At 50.6% G+C, this 24,835-nt stretch overlaps 1 protein-coding gene across 2 annotated transcripts in view; it reads right to left on the bottom strand.

Moving 5' to 3' along the window:
* tbc1d22a (TBC1 domain family, member 22a) overlaps window positions 1–24,835 on the bottom strand; it is a 156,478-nt gene that overhangs the window by 20,849 nt on the left and 110,794 nt on the right. For both annotated transcript variants that reach the window (XM_061251433.1, XM_061251432.1), the window contains exon 12: window positions 6,092–6,187. In XM_061251433.1, the coding sequence (XP_061107417.1) occupies window positions 6,092–6,187 (96 nt within the window). The remainder of the gene's footprint in view (window positions 1–6,091; window positions 6,188–24,835) is intronic.

Genomic DNA, 24,835 nt, shown 5'->3' with positions numbered 1-24,835 from the left:
CCCCAGACCTCGCTCTGCGGCAGGTCAGGGGCGTAAGTCAGGCACAGCTCAAATCCCCCCCCGCCCCGCTGTTTTCACCGCCTCAAAGAGCCAATGGGAGGAGATGAGTGAGCTTTTCAATGACTCAAGTGTGCTTTGGAAATGCCACCCGGTGATAGAAAAATGGAGAGACGTTCTAGCCTGAGGCTACAGCTTTTGTGTATGACTATGTTCATTAGCAACATGATAATAAAGACGCAGACACAGAGCGCTGTGTGGATTTTCCTTTGCTTGCATTGTGCTATGCTTGAGCGCATAAGCACTTGCCATCTCGACCATATGGGGCATGAGCATCAAACTAAATTCCCAGGGGGCCACGGTGTCTGCAGGTTTTTGTTGTTTCCTTTCAATCAGCTGCCAATTAGGGCCTCGAAAGCAGGGCGTGTAGATTATTTAGCCAGTCAATTACTTAAATGAACCAGTGTTTCCGAGAAAACTAGCAGACACCTGTGATATAGGGCTTTATTGCAAACTTCCATTCCACACTCTGCAATACCATACACAGCAAGCTGCCACCTGCTTTTTCCCTATCACTTGCTATTGGCTGTTAATCATTTTTCAGACTGCAATTACTGACACCTCCCAGCAGTCCCCAAGCAGTTATTTGAAAACATATTTAGGTTATGTTGTAATCTCTCAGATTCCAGATGAAATGTAGTGATTCGGTCAAATAATTGTATCACAGGCGGCTGCTATGCTCATTTATATTAAAGTCATTACTTCCTTTATGCCATGGCAACATATGAGCCTTTCATAATCAACATTGCAAATATCAATGCAGAAAGATAAGGGCTTCACTAACAAATCCCTGGTGCCAAGAAATCTCTAATTACTGTTCTGCCTTACAGTGTAGCAAAAAAGACATGACTCACTTCCTTAGCATATTTCTGCATTCATATTGGAGCTATAGATTGGCCCTTGCCCAACGTGTGGTTATGGATTTGAAAGCGGTCTGAACAGTAAGCGTTGGTGCTAATGACCACGCGGATTCGCATTTCTTGCTTATGGTGTTAATGCGAGATGGCCTTAACGCCTGTGTGCTAAGCAGGGGCAGGTCTGTGGGGTCTGGAGGGCCTATAAAAAAAATAAATTAGCAAAAAAAGGCGGACATTTCAGCCTTTCAAGTCACGGTTCATAGAGCCGGTGTTATGGACCATGGCTCACTTTAAATCAAACCATTAAAACTGCTAAGGAGCACATTGATTTTCCTCTTTTTTTTACTTTTTTCTTTTTATCCACCAGTCCGTTTCCATCCACTTTTTAAACTTGCTTAAATGGGATTCAGAACGGACTCACTGTGCTGATGTGTTCTCTGGAGAAAAACAAAAACCTAAGTAAATAAATAAATAAATAAATAAATAAATAAAAACAGTGTTGCCTGACTTGCAAACGAGACTGCCTGTCGTGCTCCCGTTTATTAGACACAAAGGAAACCGAACGAGACGGAACGAGAAGAGTCGAGAGCTGAGCCTGGAAAAACAGCGCCTCCCTCTGGCCATGCCAGAGACGCTACGGGGAACGGCCCGGGCGGAAGGGGGCGGTAATTGATTTTGACGGGCGAGCGTTTTTTCTCGGAGGGAGGGGGGGAGCGGGGACAGATGGCAGGTCAGGTGACCTCTCCCGGGGGGCGGGGCAGAGGCAGGTAAGCGTTGACGGGTACGGGAACGCGTCACGGCGGGGCAGCTTGTAACGGCGAAACCTCCGTGTGGCGGTTCAGACGGCAGACGCCTGACCGCTGACCGGAGGGTTGTGGGGTTCACATCCCCAGCGAGACTGCGGTAGCTCTTGGGCGGACACGTCAGGCTCTTCCCCTGGACCCAGAAAGAGAAAAAAAAACTGAGCATACAGCCCTTCATCTCTAAACACATGCATGGAGACCAGTCTGGATGTTTCTGCTTGGAACAACTTTGAAATTTAACTTATAACTCAGCAAAAAAGGTGGTATCATGGAGCCTGTAAATGGTCAGAGGACCAAATCATTGCTGCCAATTATGGCAACGCTCAAATAAATAATAAGTTAAGTTTCATATCATTGAAACCAATGGGATAATTTGTGCTCTGCATTTCAGTGGGCAGCCACAGCAGGCAGTCACAGTCCAGCACCCGGGGGCCAACTACATGGCCAAAGCCTTGGTCAAGGTCACGGATGTTGTTCGGTAAAACATAAAAATTTGATCATACTTCTGCGCACTTTCTCTTTTCTGTGAATGCCAGGGTTCCCATGACTCCCAGCATGCTCGGTAAGGGATAAACATCGGACAGCTCACTCCATAATAGATCAGCCATCTGCGATCGGGCACATGACCTATCCTGTCTGATAGCCAGTGACGCCCCTCCCCGCCGGACTCAGCGCCGCACAGCTAGCCGAGTGGCCGTTAACTCTCGCCTCTCCCGCGCCTATCTTCTCCTGCCCGTCTCTAAGAGACCGGAGAGCGCAGAAACAATTGCTTCCTGTGTCTCTTTATCGACTTACTGAGCTCAGCGTAAATATAAAGGGCCGGGTATTGCGTGGGGAGCCGTGTCGGAGAGGCATTTTCTTCCTGAGAAATCCTATACGCCTTCAGAGCGCTGCCGCATTATACCACAGTCACAACACGGGAAGTCAATGGAAATAACAAGAAGAGCCTAGCCACGGGCCTGCATCCAGCCCCTGCATCCGTTTCGCTAGTTCAGCGATAACGCCGTAAACAAACACTCTAATGAGAGCTCGTTTGCCGCGTAGCGCCTGCACTAAATGCCAGCCCGGGCTGACATTTTGACTGCGAGGGACCGGGCAGGACCACACAGCGGGGGGGGGGAGCCGTCTGTACCCGCACGACCCCGCGTCAGAGCAGAAGCGTTCAGAACGACGGCTCGGTCCGTGTTTCGGAGCTCTCTCCGGTCCGCTGCGAAGAGAATGTTCGTTTGGGGGGGGGAAAGCGGAACGCAGACAGGCGACGGTGCACAGACGGGAGCCCCCAAACCCGCGGGCTGAGTGGGAGGAGCCTGAAGGCTTGTGAGAGGAAGTGAGGCGGGTAACGGGATCCGCCCCCACGCTCTCTGGCGCACCCTCCTGCCTCTGAAAGTCACGCGCTGTTTCCTGAGCGACGCGCACGCAAGGCTAATTAAAGACACGGCTTTACATTATGCAGTCAGAGACGTGGGCTTCTTCTGAAGCGCCACCTCAAAGTGACAGCGCCCCCTGCTGGATGATCATGGGTGCATGTTAGACGCTGAGAAGTTAAAAAGACACAAGATCCTGACCGGTCTCACAAATCTAAGAATACATCGTGCAAAAAAAGTCAAAATTCTCTAAAATAAATGTGTTTTTGAGTCTGTGAGTTTTGCTTTGTGAGTGGCCTGTCCACCAGTGTCCAATCACCACCAGTGTCCTACATGCTCATTAAAGAACACATCTTCCTTGGCTGGTTTATTGGTATGTAGGTAAGTAGGCAAGTAGGTAGGTAGGTAGGTAGGTAGAAAGATAGGTGGGTACAGTATACATGTATGTATGTATGTATGTATGTATGTACCTGCTTAAGTACATACATACAGATAACCATTGAGGTTTGGGGGCTGTGTTCTGTGATGAAGATGAACCATGTGGGCGCGACATGGCTCAGGCAGTAAGAGCAGTCGTCTGGCAGTCGGAGGGTTGCCGGTTCAATCCCCCGCCCGGGCTGTGTCGAAGTGTCCCTGAGCAAGACACCTAACCCCCAAATGCTCCTGACGAGCTGGTCGGTGCCTTGCATGGCAGCCAATCGCCGTCGGTGTGTGAGTGTGTGTATGAATGGGTGAATGAGAAGCCTCAATTGTACAGCGCTTTGGATAAATGCGCTATATAAATGCCAACCATTGACCATTTACATTTACCATGTAAGCCGTGTGTTGTGCAGTATAATGAACCCATTAGGGATAACCGCCCCAGTGGTAAGAGCCGTTAGCGTACGAGCACTCTTCCTTCCTTCCTGCCTTCCTCTGTCAGCGCAGACGTGGAGAGCGCTTCAAAGGCAGACACGCGCTCCCCTGAACGGCACGCAGCGGGCGACAGAGAGTCAGCGTGAAGCCCTTCCACACACAGAGCCAGCGTGAGGCCGTTCCACACACAGAGCCAGCGTGAGGCCGTTCCACACAGCCCTCCCGCCCCGCCGGGGAGCCTCACGCTAGCCACGCCGCCTAATAACGGATCCGCACACTTCAGAGAGCCGTGAGTCTCCAAACACCGGCAGGAACAGCAGACACACTGAATCCACCGTTTACTTTATTCTACAGGAGGGGAGTCAGTTCCCCGCTGCCGTTGCAGTGGAGGGGCGGGTCCCCGCCCTGTGACTGACAGCTGGTATCCGCTCCGAACCTCACTCTGCGGTCAGACCGGGGAGCCCCGACACACAACCAGAGGTCAGACAGACCCAAAAATCAATCTTTAATATAGACTTCATACGCTCGGAGGGGCAAAGCGGGGCAGATAAAACCCCATCACTACCTTTGAAGTGCGCTCTGTTTTTATTTCCCATCATCATGCCTTCCCTGCCGCCATTGACAGATGAATCATCAGGATTATTATATTATTGCAGAAAGAGAGACAGAGACAAGACAATTCCCACTCGGGCGATAACTCTAACAGAAGACTCTCCTCCACAGATCATCTCAAACCTCCCCTTCAGCCCGGAGTCTATTCCACATATCAATTACCATAAATTCATCAGCCTGCTCGGAGGCCGTGTGAGCGGTGGAGAAAGCGGCCGTGCTGGAGCCGGGAGCCGCAGTGTGACCGAGCGGCTGTGGGGTGGCGGGTAGAGCGGCGGGTACTGCAAACATGGCGAGTGAGGAGAACGCAGCGGGGATCCAGAGGCAGACACTGACGCTACGCTCCGGCAACTCTGCATATTAAACACACCGCACACACACGCACACACAGACATACACACACACACGCACACACGCACACACACGCACACACGCACACACGCACACACGCACACACGCACACACGCACACACGCACACACATACACACACACACACATACACGCGCGCCCATGCACACTAACTCAAACACACACACACACACACGCACACACACACGCACACACACACACACACACACACACACACACACACACACGCGCTCATACTCACACACGCTCACACGCATTCACACTCTCAAACGCACACACACACACGCGCGCCCATGCACACTCACTCACACACACACATGCTCACACACGCTCACACGCCTTCACACTCACAAACACACACGCTCACACACTCATGCACACGCTCACACACACACACACACACACACACCCATATGCACAAACACCTATACTCAACCTGCCTCAAACTATACACAACCAAAAACACGGGAGCGTCAGGGATGAGTGGAAGTCCTTGGAGAGCGAGGGTGGGAGGGGGGGAAATGGGGAAGGCCGGTGAATGGAGGTGTGGGGGGTGGAGGTGAGGAGAGGGGAGGAGCACGGAGGCTGGTGGGTGGAGAGAGCAGGGGGGAGGGGGAGGGGCGGTGGACGGGCGCTCTGAAATGCCACGGCAAAGTCACCTTACAGCAGCTGCTGCTGTCATCGCGCTAATGCAGCCGCCGCGACCTCCTGACCCCCGGAGCTAATGGCAGCGGCGTGGAGGGGGTGGGACGTCGCCGTGGCGATGGGGACGGAGGGGGGTACGTGGGGGGGGGCAGGGGGGGACACACAGTGGGGGACACAGGGTGACACAGGGGGACACACAGGGGAACACACGGGGGGGACACACAGGGGGACACACAGGGGGACACGGGGGGCCACAGGGGGGGGGGACACAGGGGGACACAGGGGGACACGGGGGGGGCATGGGGGGACACAGGGGGACACAGGGGGAACACGGGGGGGACACAGGGACACACAGGGGGGACACGGGGGGGACACAGGGGGACACAGGGGGAGACACAGGGAGACACAGGGGGGGACACAGAGGGACACACAGGGGGACACAGGGACACACAGGGGGACACACGGGGGGGACACAGGGGGACACGGGGAGGACACAGGGGGGAACAGGGGGGGACAGGGCGACGCTCTAACCTGGAAGTCCTTCTCCTCCAGGATCTCCTTTCTCCAGCGCACCAGGAAGGCCGCGCACACGTACAGGTGGAAGTGGGAGAAGCCCTCCGGCTCAGCCTGAGTGCGGGGAGAGAGAGGAACCACACGTCACCACAAACGAATAAACATAAATACTAATAAATAAACACCAGTGAGGGAGATTGGAACAGGCGCAATTGCGAGGGAAGTGGGTGAGCCTTGGTACACCTTAAAAGTGGACAGCACTAAACATCCTACTGGGTGCAAAAATGTTTCACTCGTACTTTCATGGATCAAAGCAATAAATAATAAATTGATTCAAGAAATAAAACACTGCCAGTTCAATTCTTCATACATTGTCTGTACAACACGGGTCTTTCTCAGGTAGAACCCTTTTCCCTTCCCTGGTTCACCTCACACACTCACACAATCTCGCGGCACACCACTGAAAAGAGAGTGACATACTGACTTTGATGTGACGTGTCAACAGTAGGCCTACATATTCATTCCAGGATTTAATAAAGCGATATGCATTTTAATGACATTTATTTTGGCTTTTGCGAATGGGATTTGTTCATTTAAGCTTTATAAATTCATTTGAACTTTAAGTTTCTAAAAAACAACCCTCGCCTGACGGCACACCGGAGCGCTGTAGCACACCGGTTGGGAAACGCAGCTCTGCAGCGCTGACATTTTTAGGAACATCTGCTCCTGAAAATTGATATGTGCCAACCCCGAAAAATAATTTAGGAGCACATCTACCAATTGGAATGTACGAGTGCGCTCCCGAAAGTTTCGACTGAGGACCGCATGCAGTTCTAGCAGAGCCCAGTAAACGCACGGAAACGGCGCGGACAGGGACACGCAGACCGGCCCAAGGCAGGAACAGCAGAGGCCGGGCCTGGCCCTGTTTTATAACTTCCCTGAAACGGGAGGGCAAAGTCATCCTTTCCCAAGTACAATCTGAATGATGAATGAGCCTGCGACTTGAAATGAATCCTCTGTACATCTGCGCACTCTCCGGCTCCTCACCGAGCCCGGGACAAAAATAATTAAAAACCTTTCAGTTAAATGTGACCTTTTGGTTCCCCCCCGCTCCTCCGTCTCCCTGTAAAGGAGCCGGACTGGTTTACGGCTCTGAAATAAACGGCCAAATGAGAGAGCAATATGCTCCTGCCTCGTCCCTCGGAAGGTGGATCTGGGGACGATAATTAAAGGCGTGCGCTGTTCACGCTCGCCTGGGCAGGACATGTGTTAAAGCGCTCAGAGTAATGCCCATGTTCCCGCACACGCCAGCGCGTGACCCCGCTCAACTCCCGCTGAAGCAGCCTCCTCTACCTGCAGATACCTCTGCCTGTATCACAAAGCAGGCTTACTGAGTTAGCAGGGTGCTAATACTAACTGTGTTCTAGCACACGCAGGCACATACTGTAACCCTGCTCAACTCCCGCTGAAGCAGCCTCCTCTATCTGCAGATACCTCGGCCTGTATCACAAAGCAGGCTTACTGAGTTAGCAGGGTGCTAATACTAGCTGTGTTCTAGCACACACAGGCACATACTGTAACCCCGCTCAACTCCCGCTGAAGCAGCCTCCTCTATCTGCAGATACCTCTGCCTGTATCACAAAGCAGGCTTACTGAGTTAGCAGGGTGCTAATACTAACTGTGTTCTAGCACACGCAGGCACATACTGTAACCCTGCTCAACTCCCGCTGAAGCAGCCTCCTCTATCTGCAGATACCTCGGCCTGTATCACAAAGCAGGCTTACTGAGTTAGCAGGGTGCTAATACTAACTGTGTTCTAGCACACACAGGCACATACTGTAACCCCGCTCAACTCCCGCTGAAGCAGCCTCCTCCTCAGCCTGTATCACAAAGCAGGCTTACTGAGTTAGCAGGGTGCTAATACTAGCTGTGTTCTAGCACACACAGGCACATACTGTAACCCCGCTCAACTCCCGCTGAAGCAGCCTCCTCTATCTGCAGATACCTCGGCCTGTATCACAAAGCAGGCTTACTGAGTTAGCAGGGTGCTAATACTAGCTGTGTTCTAGCACACACAGGCACATACTGTAACCCCGCTCAACTCCCGCTGAAGCAGCCTCCTCTATCTGCAGATACCTCGGCCTGTATCACAAAGCAGCGTTACTCAGTTAGCTGCATAACTGTGCTCAGAAAAAGAAACCTATCGTATCTGGAACACGAACTCGAGCGAAATGAGCTTCACTCTGTAATCCTGCTTCGCGGCACAGGCCCCAACTCCGGTGCACAGCCCATTGTCTGAAAAAGAAGTTTTGAGAAGTATTGACGGGAAAAGTGTGTGGGGATGCGACGGCTTGTCACGACCCGTGACGGAAAGCCGGGCTGTCTGGGCTGCGCCGCCACGCTAATCTCGCTCCTCCGCCGCGGAGGGTGCCTGGGAAAACCATCAAACATTCCCGCTCCGACTCCAATTTGAATATTTATGGAAGCGCGGTGCGAGCAAACACGAGGGAGGCGTCCGCCCAATTTCCAGAGTAAACAGCCGAGTCCGGGCGCGGAGTCTCCGCCGACTCAGCGGCGCGGCCGCGTTCCGCTGTTTCGGGTCGAGTCGGCCGTCTGAAGGCGAGGCGGGATATAATTAAATAAGGGGGAAGGCATTAAATATTGAGAGAGTGCGATGGGGACTCCGTGGCTTCGTTGGGTTAACATCCGTTAACAAGCTGGGCTAGCTCCACCTGGAGCCCTGGGGCGGCGGAGAGGAAACGCACAGCGCAACAGGAACTTCTCTCTCAAGACTTCCTGTTAGGCTCAGGGTACAAACTGCCTTCTTCCGCAAGCTCATCTCTGGCTGCACTCAGCCCATCGGCCTTCCACGGCGTAGAGTGTGTATGTGCCTGTGTGTGCATGTGTGTGTGTTCGAGCGTGTGTGTGTGTGTGTATGTGTGTCTGTGTATGTGTGTATACTGTATGGGTGCCCATGTGATGACTGAGCATATGTCTGTGTGCGCGCGTGCGTGTGTGTGTGTGTATACTGTATGTGCGTGTGTGTGTGTGCGTGTGCCTGTGTGTGTGCCTGTGTGATGACTGAGCATATGTCTGTGTATGCGCGTGCGTGTGTGGGTGTGCCTGTGTGTGTGTGTGTGTGCGCCTGTGTCTGTGTGACTGTGTGATGACTGAGCATATGTCTGTGTGCCTCAGGGCTTTTTCTTGACTATAAAGTCTCGTCCCTCAGTACTGCACTGTTCCCTTGAGTGGCCTTCAAAGAGAACATTACTGCTCTCCTCCCAACCCCAGCTGAGAACAGAACCCACCACTCTCACAGAGTTAACACCAACTTCCTCCAACTCAGCAGTACGAGAGAAAACCGCAAAGTCATCTAATGGAATAACACTTTTCTGTTATTACACCTGACTCCTAGGCACAGGGGTTATTAACACCAAATAACACACTGAAAACGCAGCTTCATATCACGATTACATCAGTAGCTGTATCACAGAAGTAAATTGTCGAACTAATACGTAGCGTTACAAGAAACCTGTCGCTATGTCATAAAATGGCACCCACCGCAGAAAAAGTCGCTTCATTGTGAGCTAATACTCAGGGCAAAGGCTGAAAACTTCAGTCTGACTTGGATCATGAGAACTTTTGTGCTCCAAACAAACTCAGTGGGCCCCAGTGGCTCTGCAGCCTTCTCCGGGCGCAGGGTGGTGAATAAACACAAATAATTGGGAGACGACAAATGGCTGCTTCGGGGTTTACCCGAAACAGCCTGAAAGGGACAGGACAGGGAGTGTTTGGCGATGCGCTTCCCCCCGGATCTCTCTTATCCGGGGTCCCAAGCCCCGGCCAGCTCGCGTCTCCTCTCCTCTCACCTCACCTCCGCACGGGAACGAGTGCGACGTGTCTAATTATGCTCCGGAGCCGCTCCGCGTATCACATTCCGAGCTGCTAAACTGCCTCCCTCATGCATCATTTTAATTATTTTTCCCAGCGTTCCCTGGGGGGGAAGCGGCTGATGATGGGGACTTAATTAATGGGCACAATAAAGGGAAAAAAGCCGGCCCCCTTTCCCGGCTTTCCGGAAAGTGTCCCCGTTTCCTCTGCCCCCTCTCCGTCTCCGACAAAAAGACGGGCTCCAGGGTGACACCATTAACCCCTCAGAGAAAGAGAAGCAGAACAGCTACCGTGGAACTGCAGAGGAACGAAAACATCAGCTCAAGACCAGGAGACGCCGCCTGTTTGAGCCTTCAGACGCAGAGTGGAAATAAAGAGAAGAGAGACAGTGTGTGTGTGTGTGAGTATGAGGGTGTGAGGGAGAGTGTGTGTGTGTCAGTGTGAGTGTGTGTGTGTGTATGTTTGTGCGTATTATGAAGAAAGTGTGTGAGTGTGTGTGAGTGTATGTTTGTGCGTATAATGAAGTAAGTGTGTGAGTGTGTGTGTGTGTGTGCGTCTGAGTGAGAGTGTGTGTGTGTCAGTGTGAGTGTGTGAGTGTGTGTGTGTGTATGTTCGTGCGTATAATGAAGTAAGTGTGTGAGTGTGTGTGTGTGTGCGTGTGTGTGTCTGAGTGAGTGAGAGTGAGTGTGTGTGTGTGTTGGTGTGTGTTTGTGTGTATAATGAAGTGTGTGCGTGTGTGCATCTGTGTGTGTGTGTGTGTGTTAGTGTGTGTGTGAGTTTGTGTGTGTGTGTTTGTGTGTATAATGAAGTGTGTGTGTGTGTTTGTGTGTGTGAGAGTGTGTGAGTTTGTGTGTGTGTGTGTTTGTATGAATAATGGAGCGTGTGTGTGTGTGTGTGTGTGTGTGTGTGTGTTTGTGTGAATAATGGAGCGTGAGTGTGTGTGTGTGTGCGTGCGTGCGTGCGTGCGCGTGTATAATGGAGTGTATTGTGCACAAGTGTAGGGCCCTTCACAGTAAGGCCCTTAAGGCCTCCAGCAGAAACGGCTTCCAGTGGCTCCGCACACAGACGGAAACGTAATTAAAGTCAACCGCGGGTCCCTTCTGTAATCACTCTAATGTGGTAACACCGCATTAAAGTGGTGACGGGAGACTGAGCTTTCATAAAACCCACGATAGGTAGACCTGCAATCATCTGTCAGTTACGCTTAAACCAATCAGATAGTCCCGGGCCCCGCAGTAAAACTGAATGCTTGGTTAAAGTCAGCGAGTCAATGACAGCAGAGGTAGGCTGGCTCATTTTGGTTTCATTTCATGAAGCCTCACAGTGCCAATACACTCGCAATACAGTAAAATAAAGGAAAACAATATCAGACCAACCCCATTACATTCTTTAAGCTGTCATACTGTGGAAGGTAGTTGAAGGTGCTATAAAACGGTTCGACTTCCATAACTTTCATAACTATACGCTCATTTGCATACGTCCGCCTTCAGCATGGCCAATCGTGTAGCCAGAAGAAATCCAAGCGCTCAGCACAGATGGAGTTCAGTTCTGAGCAGCCAATCAAAACATGGATTCATTGATATCAATGAGCCTTAGAGACACAGTCAGTCAAACAGCCTCTTCTTGGTAAAGCTCATGAGAGGCACTGGAGAATGAACATTTAACACTGGATAGAGATTGTTTTTGGTACTTGCAGCCTGTACTACAAAGCACTATTGAGTTTGCTGGGTACTGAAACTGCACTGAGTTTCTAGCACACACAGGCACATACTGTAACCCTGATCAACTCCAGCTGAAACAACCTGCCTTCTTAAAACAAAAACTCTGGGAAGGTCTGGGACCTTTAAGACCAATGCTGCACTATCCCATTGACATCGGCCACAGTGTACAAACAGGCGGCTGTAGCTGATGACAAAGCAATATGATATGTCTACCTGCAGCTGCATTCAAATACAATGCATTGTTCGTAATGTATAAATACTGAAATCTGCCACAAAATATCAATTTCATGGCAGATTAAAAAAAAAGTAAAAAAATAAAATAAAAAAAGTGTGATTTTTCCTCATTAGTGCAATTATGGAGAAACATCAGTGTTAAATTACTTTAAATGTGATAATAAGTGAGATCATTGGCCTCTTTCTGCCCTGGATGTGTCTGTAGACCACTCAGATAGCCAGAGTCAGAAGAACACGGTTTGTTTCATGATTACTCAGTGAAGGAGATGGTACACAGCATGCAGTGGGATCTAGATCAGTGTCTCAACTCCAGTCCTGGGGACCCACTTGCCAGAAGGTTTTTGTTGTAACCAGGAACTTACACACCTGATTTAATTTGAGGTGGTTTGATTAAATTAGGTGTGTGAGTTCCTGGTTGCAACAAAAACCTTGTGGCAAGTGGGTCCCGAGGACTGGAGTTTAGAAACTCTAATCTAGAGACTGTCATTACTGCATGGAGTGGTGTTAGTGGGCCAGGAAGGGGTGCAACCTAAACTGGATTAATACAAATGTGACAAAATGGCTGCCATGCATCACAGGGATGGCTGATGTACATAGTGGGGGTTGAGAAGGGGAACATCCACCACGACTTCAGTGTGAAACGTTCTGAGATCACGGATGGCTCGATCCGTTATAATCAGGGACAGGGGCAGGAGCAGCAGGGTCGTTAAAGCTAATCAACAAACGAACGGGAGCAGGTGAGAGCGGACACCGAAACATTCAGGGCCGATAATCTTTAGCAAAGTTGGCAAAGTCGAAGAGCTGGGAAACCCCCGGCGCGTCTCTCCAGCACAGGTCCCCCGGAGCTATGAAAGAGGGATGAAAGAGGGATGAAAGGGGGATGAAAGGGACGTGGGAAGAGAGAGAAAGCCTGACTGGAGAGAAGCCAGCGGCGGAGAAGTGACAGAAGCTCTCTGTGAGTTATGTGACGGGTGACGAGTGCCTATTGGTGTAACCCCGTGGCCTTAATCAGAGGCTGGGCAGACCGCTGTCTGAGGGGGAAGAGACTGTGACACGGAACAACTGTGCTTTATTACTTTATTAACTCTTCTACCTGGGAGACGGGATGGAGACACACAGCCAGCCGCGGGAGACCAGAGCGGGATTTAGCTACGGCTCTGTGTGTGTGTGTGTGTGTGTGTGTGTGTGAGAGAGAGAGTGTGAGAGTGTCTGTGTGTGTGTGTGTGTGAGAGAGTGTGAAAGAGTGTGTGTGGGTGTGTGCGTGTGGGTGTGTGCGTGTGTGTACGTGTGGGTGTGTGTGTGTGTGTGTGTGTGTGAGAGAGAGTGTGAGAGTGTCTGTGTGTGTGAGAGAGTGTGAAAGAGTGTGTGTGGGTGTGTGCGTGTGCGTGTGTGCGTACGTGTGGGTGTGTGTGTGTGTGAGATAGAGTGTGTGTGTATGAGAGAGTGTGAGAGTGTCTCTGCGTGTGTGAGAGTGTGAAAGAGTGTGTGTGTGTGTGGGTGTGTGCGTACGTGTGGGTGTGTGTGTGTGTGTGTGTGCGTGTATGTGTGTGTGAGAGTAAGTGTGTGAGAGTAAGAGTGTGTGTGTGTGTGTGTGTGAGAATGTGTGTGAGCGAGTATGTATGCGTGTGCGTGTGTGCGTGAGTGTGTGTATGTGAGAGTGTGTGAGTGTGTGTATGTGTGAGACAGAGCGTGGGTGTGTGTGTGTGAGAGAGTGTGAAAGAGTGTGTGTGTGTGTGTGCGTGGGTGTGTGCGTACGTGTGGGTGTGTGTGTGTGTGCGTGTATGTGTGTGTGAGAGTAAGTGTGTGTGTGTGTATGTGACAGTGTGTGAGACAGTGTGTGTGTGAGTGCGTGTGTGTGTGTGAGACAGTGTGTGACTGCACACGCACATGCGCGCGTGTGAGTGTGTGTGTATGTGAGAGTGTATGTGAGAGTGTGTGTGTGAGTGTGTGAGTGTGTGTATGTGTGAGAGCGTGGGTGTGTGTGTATGTGAGAGTGTGTGTGTGAGTACGTGTGTGTATGTCAGTGTGTGACTGTACACGCACCTGCGCGCGCGCGTGTGTGTGTGTGTGTGTGTGTGTGAGACAGAGCGTGGGTGTGTGTGTATGTAAGATTGTGTGAGTGAGTGGGTGTGTGTATGTGAGTGTGTGTATGTGTGACACAGAGTGTGTGTGTGTGTGTGTGAGTGTGTGTGAGACAGAGCGTGGGTGTGTGTGTATGTGAGAGTGTGTGTGTGACTGTGTGTGTACTTAGTATGTATCTTCCGCTGCGCTCTGCTTCTCTCCAGGGCCTGGCTGGTGGAGCTGCTGATAAATGGCCATGATCTTCAGGGACTGAGAGACCGACCAACCTGAAACAGCGATTGCCCCCTACCCAGCAGCAGCAACACTATCTCTCTACACCTAATCTGCTTTGTTTCTTTCCCACACAAGGTAATCATTTTAATTACAGCCACCACAATCTCATTATGAACAAGCTTTTATCAAATAATGCCACCATGTAAGGCAGGAAAAAAAAAAAAAAAACTCCAATTCCACGGAAATAATGATTCTACTCCCGCACATTGTTGACGAGGCAATACCAGAGAAGACGGGCCGCCTTCTTAAATTGCTGGCAAATATTCCCCCGATCGCCCCAGAGAAAAACCGCTCTAATGCAAACTCTTAACCGCCGCGCTGTCTTCTTCTGTGGTTTGAGCGCAGGCCTCCCTGTTTGATCTTCGATAAAGATCTTTCCCTCCTTTTTTTAGCGCCCGCCGAGGTTATCAAACTGAATTCCAGCCGAATCTATAAATGCGGCCACAACAAACGCATTTATTTATTCTACGTGTCTGTTTTACCCTCTGTGACGCCGAATGCCTGACTCGACACCAGGACAACGAATCGACTGTCGAGGCACGAGGCACACTCTGGAGGCCGCGGCAAGAGAATACTTGACTACAGCAGGTGTAGTGAGCGGTTTCATATACAGATTCCACCTATCCAATGCGGTAATTGGACATATACCTAAAGTTATGGGTGCAGGCAGGGCCATTTTATGTACAAATTCATTCATTTAAAGAGAACCAAGCGGTGTAAGATGTACCCTCAGAGATGTGCTGTGGGGTAGGCAATTTTATATACAGATTCAGCCTGTCCTATGCAATGATAGGACATCATGCCTAAAGCCACGTGCGTTGGGTCATTTTATACACGGTTTCATTCGGTTCAAAGCGAATCCAGAAGTCCACAACCTATGCTCAAAGCCCAGCGTGCCAGCACATTTTATTTACAAATTCGGCTGGTTCTAGGCGATTATGGGACGCGTGCCCAAAGCTATGTGTGCAGGGCCAATTTCTTACAGTGTAGTTCCGTTCAAAGTGAATCCAGAAGCACACGACCTATGCTCAAAGCCCCGCATGCCAGCACGTTTTATATACACATTCATTCTATATGCGGATTCAGTTATAGGGCATATGCCCAAAGTTGTGCGTCGAGCCATTTGATATACAGATTGAGTCTGATGTGATTTCAGAACGGATTCACTAAGCTGTGTGTCTGCGGCCATTTTATATACACATTCATTCTATATGCGGATTCAGTTATAGGGCATATGCCCAAAGTTGTGTGTAAAGCCATTTGATATACAGATTGAGTCTGATGTGATTTCAGAACAGATTCACTAAGCTGTGTGTCTGCGGCCATTTTATATACACATTCATTCTATATGCGGATTCAGTTATAGGGCATATGCCTAAAGTTGTGCGTAGAGCCATTTGATATACAGATTGAGTCTGATGTGATTCACTAAGCTGTGTGTCTGCGGCCATTTTATATACAGATAGTCGGTTGATATTGACTGTGGGGTGTGCGTATGCAGGGCCATGCCACACACGGACGGCGGTTCTTAAAGCCAGCCGCAGTGCACCGCCAGCGCTGGAAGCCCTGTGAGTCGCCATGTCCTTCGCGAGGCGGGCAGGTTGCCAGATAAGAACGGCAGGGAGGGAGGGAAGGAGGGGGGGATGAAATATTGATGTTCGGGGCTGCACTCCCGACTCGGGATCAGTTCTGCCGGGGATTGACTTTCTGTGTCAGAAAACATCAGGTAATCATTAGGGTCGGACCCAGGGGGAGGGGCAGGGGAGGTCGCGGGTTCAAATCCCAGACGGCACTGCCGCTGCTTTTGCCCTCGAGCAAGGAGCTTTACCTGCACCGGCCCTGTGCGTGTGTGTGTGTGTGCGTGTGCGGGTGTGGGTGTGCGTGGGGGGGGGGCTGTGTGTCAGTTAGAGCTCACTGCTGCTGTAACACTGTCAACAGTCAGTCCTGCCAACAATAACACAAATATTCACAGCGCTTTGACACAATGAAGTGCAAACAAGGAGGGATAATGAACGATATCACTGCAGACCGAATAACTCTACACTGTCAGTTGGGGTTGAAAAACACAAGCAGCCGAATCACAGTTTTGGAATAAGGGCATCCTATTGGTCGAATGAGAAAAACCCTCACTTTTTCAAATGTATTTACTTCGCTATTAATTTAGTCATTTAGATATTCACTTTCTTACTCAGTAACTTATTCACGCATTTTCTTTCTTATCAATGTACTTATCTACTCATTTACGTTCTTACACATGTACTTATTTACTTACTTAATTACTAATTTAGCTAGTTTTCATCAGCAGTCCCTGAGCAGGTACATTGTTCTCTCGTCATCGTGCTTTCTCTGGACCGACCCGTGCGGCCATTTTGAGAAGCCAACTGACAGCTGACACAAAGTCCGTTTATAATTAAAGCTCAGGTTATTTAGCTCTCCTCTCCTCTGGGCCAGCCCTTATCGCAGGACGGTGACGGAGAGCAAAGGCTTGTGGGAAGGAGCCTTGCGTCCTTCCTGCCGCATTCTGTTATCCCAGAAGCGCAGCTGTCTGTCCCTTTCTCACGCACTTCAGGACGGGCGCGAAACTCTCCTAGCGGCCCCTGTAAAAGCGCTACATTAAAAGCCCTTGTTAATTTCATGCTCTGTCTAATATGGATTACTCTAATTCCAGGCTGACGGGCGTGAGGCAGACGAGGTGGGAGGAGGAAGGTGAGGCTCGGTGAGGAGGGTCGCAGGCCGCGTCGAGCGACGCGGCGGCCCCTGGGGGTCGGGGGGAGGTACTGCGACCTAACGCCTCACCGCCGGTGGTAGAGGTGCCTCCCCCCACCTCCGCACTGTTCAATCAGCCTCAAAGCCCTTTTATTCTGTTATCACATCAGTGCTGAAGTATAGATGCCAGGGATTCAATAGGCCTGGCACGGAACCGCACTCCCGCGACAGGAATAACAATGAGCTTCCCCCCTTCCCCGGCTCCTGCGCGTCTCTCTCAGACCTGCGGTCTGCTCCACCGGCCACGCCCAAACACCTACAGCGTTATGCAGAACGGACCTCCCATTCAGCCCGCCCAAGGACGTCTGTGTTACCTCCACACACGCCATCTGCGGTCAGCCCCCAAAAGGCTGCAGCAGAACCAGTCTCTGAATGTTGGGCTCTTTCGTCAGACACCCAGCCTTAACACCGAAGATCCGTGCGGTCGACGCGTCTGACCTCACGCGAAGCTTCAGCGTGAACGCCGTTAAATGTCGAGCGAGTGTCAGGTGACTCCCGCAGGCCACACGCAGTGTCACGTGACCAGTGTGGCCTATTAGGGACGAGTGCTGGATGCCTGTAGCCCTGGGTTCAGCGCTTACATCAGCGACCAAAGGCGCTCGTGACTTCAACAAATAACTTCAGCAACCCTCCAGATCAACTTTGAGGAGTTCTGAAACAGAACTGTATTATAGATGAATTAAAAAAGAAAAAAAAATTACTACACCAAAAGGAATGGTTTTAATCATAATATTATCATCAGTGCCTCTAGCAGTAGCATCAGTCTTCAAGCAATCACAGTAGTGCTAGCAGTAGCCATGATCAATTTTGGTAATAACCAGTTACTTAGTCAGGGAAAATTACATGCATACCCTAATTATACATAATAGAATTATGGATGTATATTCCAAGCCAAGTAATATTTTCAATTGCACATTTGAGCATTTGGAACAGTGAGAACAGAATTTCCAACCACACTGGAGAATGTAGCACGCTGCGCTCAGGCCAATTAGCTTGCTGGACAATTACAACATAAACTAGACCTATACTTCATAGCTAACGCTGCGCTACTGCTGCTTGAGGAATGTTGTTGCTGTGAAAGAAATGGAAAACATGCACACACACACACGCGCACACACACACGCACGCACGCACGCACGCAGGCACGCAAACGCCGCAGCATACACACACACACAGGCACGCACACAGACACACACACACACACACAAACGCGGCAGCATACACACAGGTCAGCGGTGAGAAAAACAGATCGGTAATCACCACAAACGGGGGAGAGTGAATCTCGGAGCGCCTGTAATCCCCGGAAGTGCGGAGGGGCGAGTGTAAACACCTGAGGACCGGGTGGGGGGGGGGAGGCTGATGCGCGATAAGATGGCGGCGTGCTGAATTAGCATTTCATTAGCGCCGCGCGGCAGACAGGGAGCAGATGGTGCACTGCAGAGGACAGCCACCGAGGGGCTGTTCCACACAGCCAATTAAAGAGCGTCCTGAAACGCGCCTGCTTCCAGTAAGGGATTACACGGCCGGAGAGCGCTGTCCTGCTTCCTACTGCCCCACACGGCTGCTCTGCGCTAGCGCCTGGGGAGAGGCTGTTCTCCAGAGCCTAGCAACATGGCTGCCCTGACTCAGCCCCACAATGCACTGCTCCATGGGAGAGCGCTGTCCTGCTTCTTACTGACCCCACACGGCTGCTCTGCGCTAGCGCCTGGGGAGAGGCTGTTCTCCAGAGCCTAGCAACATGGCTGCCATCACTGCCCACAATGCACCTAAGCAGGACATTGCTCTCCTCCCACTGTCCTGCTTCCTACTGGCCCTGAAAGGCTGCTTTGCGGAAGGGCCTGGGGAGAGACTGTTCTCAAGAGCCTAGCAACATGGCTGTCATGACTCAGCCCCACAATGCACTGCTCCATGGGATAGCACCGTCCTAATGGCCTGTAGGGCTGCTCTTCGAAAAGGGCCTGGGGAGGGACTGCATAATGCTTCAAAAATTCATTTATTTAACAAATATTTACTAAGGTTTCAGCACAGTGCCTTGTCAGGGTCAAAATGTTGGTAAATATTTGGTAAATGAATCATGTTTTGGAGCATAAAGAGTGTGTGACTTTCTTTATATTATTATTAATCTGACCACCATCAACCAGCAGCTACTAAAGTCACTGGGTGTGAACTCTCTTATTGCATTTGGCCCTATGGAACAGCTAGCTTCATAGGGTATTTAAATATAGTAATGCTGATAAACATCTGTGTCCTCAGAGAAGATACATAACCTTTAAAGGCAAGTCCATATTTTACTGGTACTTCCGCTGTTTACAGAGGATGCAACAGAAATGTTTGATGCTGCTGGCTATAGCTGAACAGTTGGACTTTGAATTCACAGGTACCTGCCATATTTCATATTTCATATTCATTTGTCAAGAAATATAAAGCAATCCTCAAACAATCTGAGCACTTACCAATAACTGCCCTATTTTTACTTTTTGATATAGTTTCATGCTCTCCTGCGACTTGATTGTATAAATGGGATAAGTGCTTTTTTAAAGTGTACCTTTCAGCCTTGCCCAACTGATTTGGCCTTGGTGGCGTCCTGTAAAATCTTTGCTTTGCAAAGCCTAAGTGACCTTGCTGTAAAAATGCTGAAATTTGAGACTGAATAGAGGGTCTCATGGCCAAAGTCCAAATAGAAACAAGCTTTCTGAAGCAGTGAAAATGAACAGAGTTTCTGCAGACACACACCGGTCCCTCTGAGAGAGCTGGCTCTGATGGGGGGTTTTCCACTGGAGCGGCTGTCTGGGCTCTACTCTTAACTCTGCTCTAAGTGCAGACGTATGTTCTCCCTACTGCTGGACAGCGTAATGCACAGACATACCATACCTCGGGACTGCACATCTCCATCTTATACACTCTTTAACATGACAGGAACACACACTCTCACAGCCCTCCCCACACACACTCTCTCTCTCTCTCTCTCTCTCTCTCTGTCACACACATACACACACATATACATACACACACATACTCACAGTCCTCCCCACACACACTACTTTTCTTTAACCAGTGCACAGTAGCCGTGGTGCTTTCAGACAGACTCTGAGCAGTGAGGGTACTAATCTTAAACACACCCTGGTGAAAGCAGCCCTGTTCTCCTCCAGCCCTGGCGCTTGACTCGTCTTTGATGTCTGACGTGGTCTGGAGTCGGAGGGACCCGGCGTCATCCTGAGCTCCGCTCTGTGAGAAAGCCCTCGGGGGATAGGAGACGTTTCACGGCGGCACTGAGAGGACGTGTAAACCTGAGGCCCCGGTCCCATTCTCCACTCCATAACCATGACGGTCACTGAGCCCAGAGTCTGTTTACACCATCTGTTCTGCCTTGCTGACCTGTGTCAGTTCAACCGCTCAGCATTACTAGCCGCTAATGCTGTTCTGCCTTGCTGACCTGTGTCAGTTCAACCGCTCAGCATTACTAGCCGCTAACGCTGTTCTGCCTTGCTGACCGGTGTCAGTTCAACCGCTCAGCATTACTAGCCGCTAATGCTGTTCTGCCTTGCTGACCTGTGTCAGTTCAACCGCTCAGCATTACTAGCCGCTAATACTGTTCTGCCTTGCTGACCTGTGTCAGTTCAACCGCTCAGCATTACTAGCCGCTAATGCTGTTCTGCCTTGCTGACCTGTGTCAGTTCAACCGCTCAGCATTACTAGCCGCTAATGCTGTTCTGCCTTGCTGACCTGTGTCAGTTCAACCGCTCAGCATTACTAGCCGCTAATGCTGTTCTGCCTTGGTGACCTGTGTCAGTTCAACCGCTCAGCATTACTAGCCGCTAATGCTGTTCTGCCTTGCTGACCTGTGTCAGTTCAACCGCTCAGCATTACTAGCTGCTAATGCCGTTCTGCCTTGCTGACCTGTGTCAGTTCAACCGCTCAGCATTACTAGCCGCTAATGCTGTTCTGCCTTGCTGACCAGTCAGTTCAACCGCTCCGCATTGCTAGCCGCTAATGCTGTTCTGCCTTGCTTACTACCGTTCAACATTACCAGCGATGAACCACTTACAGCTGGACAGTGAAAGGTGCTGATATGCTGGACAGCACGTTGCTTCAATCAGTGTCACTGCTTAAAAACTGAGAGAAATACGCATCCTGTTACCACTGATCAAAGCGTAGGTGTGCTTCATCGGGTTTCAGCTCTGGCAGATACTGTCATAGCCTGACATAATGTGCAATGGTTCTGTTTAAGGGTAATGTTAGAGTCAGGCAGCTTTGCACTAGCTTAGCTCCACCGTGACAGTTTAAAATGAACAAATACACACTTGCAATTAAAGCTTTTCCCTGTATAAGTATCTGAGGGCATGGCAACCTGCTACATGCTAGCTGAGAGAGCAGGTTTTACTTTCGAAGAACTACAGTGCACACGCTTCAGAAACCATCCAGCAAAGGCCTTCCTCCCTCAGAGAGACTCAACTCTTTGCTTTTTTGAGTATGTATGAAATATTCATTAGAAAAAGTAGGCTAATTCAGGCCAAGGCGAGGTGAGTTACTATGACACAGATCGTCAGTGGACAGAGGGAGGGAGAGAGAGCAGTCATTTTCAGACTATTTTGTTATGTATTAAATATTAACGCGCTGAATTAGATTCTATTCCTGGCATCAAAGAAGAAACTCACACCAGAATGTAGAATACATGGTAATAACGTGCTCGTTTTATAAAGAAAACAATCAAACGGGGTCCATTACAAAATATTTAACAAACGATTTTCAGTCTCATCCATCACCTGTTTGAATCAATCCCTTAACTGAGACAAGATGGCCTCTTGCCAACTTAAGACGTTTACAATTAGAAATGCAAAGTCAACGGAACGTGTGTAGACGGTGAGAAAAAACATCTGAAAACACCCCCCAAATATTTACACGTCTCTATCATCATCCCCTCCCCCACCCAACCGCCGGGCTCAGTGTCTGCGAGGAGCGAGAAGAAGTGACAAGTCAATCCGGCAAAGTCTGAGCCGAGAACGTGTCTTCTGTAAATCTGCCCGGCGACACATGGCCCACTCGTCTGACAGCGTAATGACAGCTGGTGTCACCGCGCTTTGAAGGCAGCGCTACCGACGCGCTCGCTCCGCCTTGACAATTCTTTTTCTGCCTCACTTTAGCGGGTTCTGGCCCCAAAGCCTGAGAGGGAGGCGTGTTCTCAACGGGAGGGACGGGCCGAGGCGCCCTCGAGGGAAGGCCGCACCGCAGAGAAACGCCGGTGCTGAGAGAGAGAGAGAGAGAGGGAGGGAGAGGGAGGGAGGGGGAGAGAGAGAGAGAGAGAGAGAGAGAGGGAGGGAGGGAGGGAGAAAACGAGAGGAGGGGAGAGAGAGAGGAGAGCAAGAGGGGGAGAGAGACAGAGGGGGGAGAGAGAGGAGAGAGAGCGAGGAGGAGAGAGGGAGGGAGGAGAGAGAGGAGAGGGAAGAGAGAGAGAGAAAGAGAGGCGGTGACTGAATAATATCACTCCTCTCAAGGACAGGCTCACCGTGTTTAACACGCTATACTGGCTGAGAGACACCGGCCCTCGTATCCTTACATGCACTGTACTGTCATCCTCGCACAGTGTGTGCATTTCTCCAGAGCCGTCGCTACACTTGGGGGCCCTAGTCACAAGATAATTTAGGAGCCCCACCAAGACCCTCTGGGCACCTCCGCCTGGGGGGCCCTAGACAACAGGACAGGCTTTAGGCTTGGGGGACACGGGCGGTCGCTAAAACGCCACCTGTCTGGTGTTCCCTCACAGACACACTGCGTACACTCACAACTGGAGCTCCTCTGGGCCTGGGCCCCGGTGGAGGACTGAGAGGCGACAGGTCCGTGAGTTTCCCGCGAGAACGTCAGAACAGAAACACGCTGCCGGAGTGACAGAGGCAAACCCGCGAAGGTCACCTCCAAGCGTTCGCCCGACGCCTGGGCCCCCGGTTTCCATGCCAACTTTTGTGAAATTCGCAGGAGTGTTTAAACCTGTCCGGACGTCCGGCTTCTGGCTTCTCCGGAGAGTTCCGCAGGATCGCTTTCCCCCACCTGGCCCAGGGCCGTTTCATCTTGCCACGCTTTTTGGCGAGAATCAATAAAAACAATAATTTAGAAAACGCACGGGTCCGTGAGCTCATATTTTGAATCCAGAAACAATAATTAAACTAAGTCATCACAGGAAAAAGGGTCAACGCGCTTTAAATCAGTCTAATGCGTATAATCCATCATTTCTCGGCGTTTCCCTTTCCTTTTTTCTGTTGCTTGGGAGAGCAGGAAATCGATGCGCCGCATTAAGTAATATCCTGGGATTATTGACTTGTACCTCGACTAACAAGTGAGCGCGATCGTCGCGACCGTACACAACAAAGTACACATGTCAACAAGCGTCACAATCAATGGCAGGCGCCCTCTCTCACTCCCCGCTAAACAAAGCCAACCGCACGCCGACCGCCCCAATACAATTACCTGTCTGTGCCGCGGTCAGACGGCAAGCGGCTGTTTAACCGCAAACAAAGGCCCGCGTCTTTAAAATCAATTCTCATCATTTCCCCCGAAGAAGACGGGGAGACGGAGGACGACGGAAAGAAAGGTCTCGCGTGGTCGACCCGGGAACCGGGGGGGGACGGCCGCGGCGGGGGTCGAAGATGTGACAGCGATTGTGTTGTCCTCACGCTGCCAAGGACAATAAATGACACATTCGAGGTGCGCGGTTTACTTTAATTCTCTCTCACCCTGGTTTCTTCACAATGCGGGGGCTGCTGCTGCTCTCATGGACGGATACACCGTTAAAAGAAGAATGCAAGAACCCTTACAAAAGAGATTTTGATCTCAATGGGAATTTTCTGGGTTAAATAATGATTCGATACCATTTTTAAAAGCGCTAGACTGTGCTAAGGCAGCTGAAGGAGGACATCACTGGAAGGCTAGGCTAACATCACACACTGGATAATTCTGCGCCAGGCACACCGCTCCACTGCAGCTGTGACATCACCGGTGAGGAGAATGAGCAGTTGGCTTCAGAAGGAAGATCCTATGGCTCAGCAGATTCCTCCTTCCTGCTCTAATTACAGCACAGATCATCTCAGCTCTGATCCTGGGGCTACATTACACACAGCACCTCAAGGAAAAGGAGTTAGACTGAGTTCACCTCCTTCTGGGAGAGGCTACACACACCACCTGCACGCAAAACAGTGACACGCAGACACACAAATAGACCACATACACCCCACACACACACACACACACACACACACACACACACACACACACACACACACACACACACACACAGAAACAGAGACACGCAGACACACACATACACACACATACACACACACAGACGCACACATACACCCCATACACCAGACACAGACACACACACACACACAGAAACAGAAACAGAGACACGCAGACACACACATATACACACACACACACACACACACACAGAAACAGAGACACGCAGACACACACATACACACACACACACACAGACGCACACACACATACAGAAACAGAGACAGAGGCTTACATCCAGTCTCACAGACCAGAAATGTAACCGCACAGAGATGAACCTCGGAAACGCAATAAAGCAAAAAGGTCAAGCCGTCTAAACAAGAAGGAAGAAAAAGTGTCTTGGTATTTCCCCCTTATTTGATGCTGATTGTCAGGGTGAACTTACAGAGCAGAGAAACAAGATCAGCCCCTCAGCTGTGCCGAGCCCAGTCAGAGACAGCACCGACAGCGGAGCCAAAAGAACCCGGCCTGAAAAAAAAGAGCTACGGAGAGCTCTCGGACGCTC

This window comes from Conger conger, chromosome 8 (assembly GCF_963514075.1).
Source record: "Conger conger chromosome 8, fConCon1.1, whole genome shotgun sequence".
Taxonomy (NCBI): domain Eukaryota; kingdom Metazoa; phylum Chordata; class Actinopteri; order Anguilliformes; family Congridae; genus Conger; species Conger conger.
Note: the sequence above shows the minus strand (reverse complement) of the source record. Positions and strands in the feature narration are given on the sequence as shown.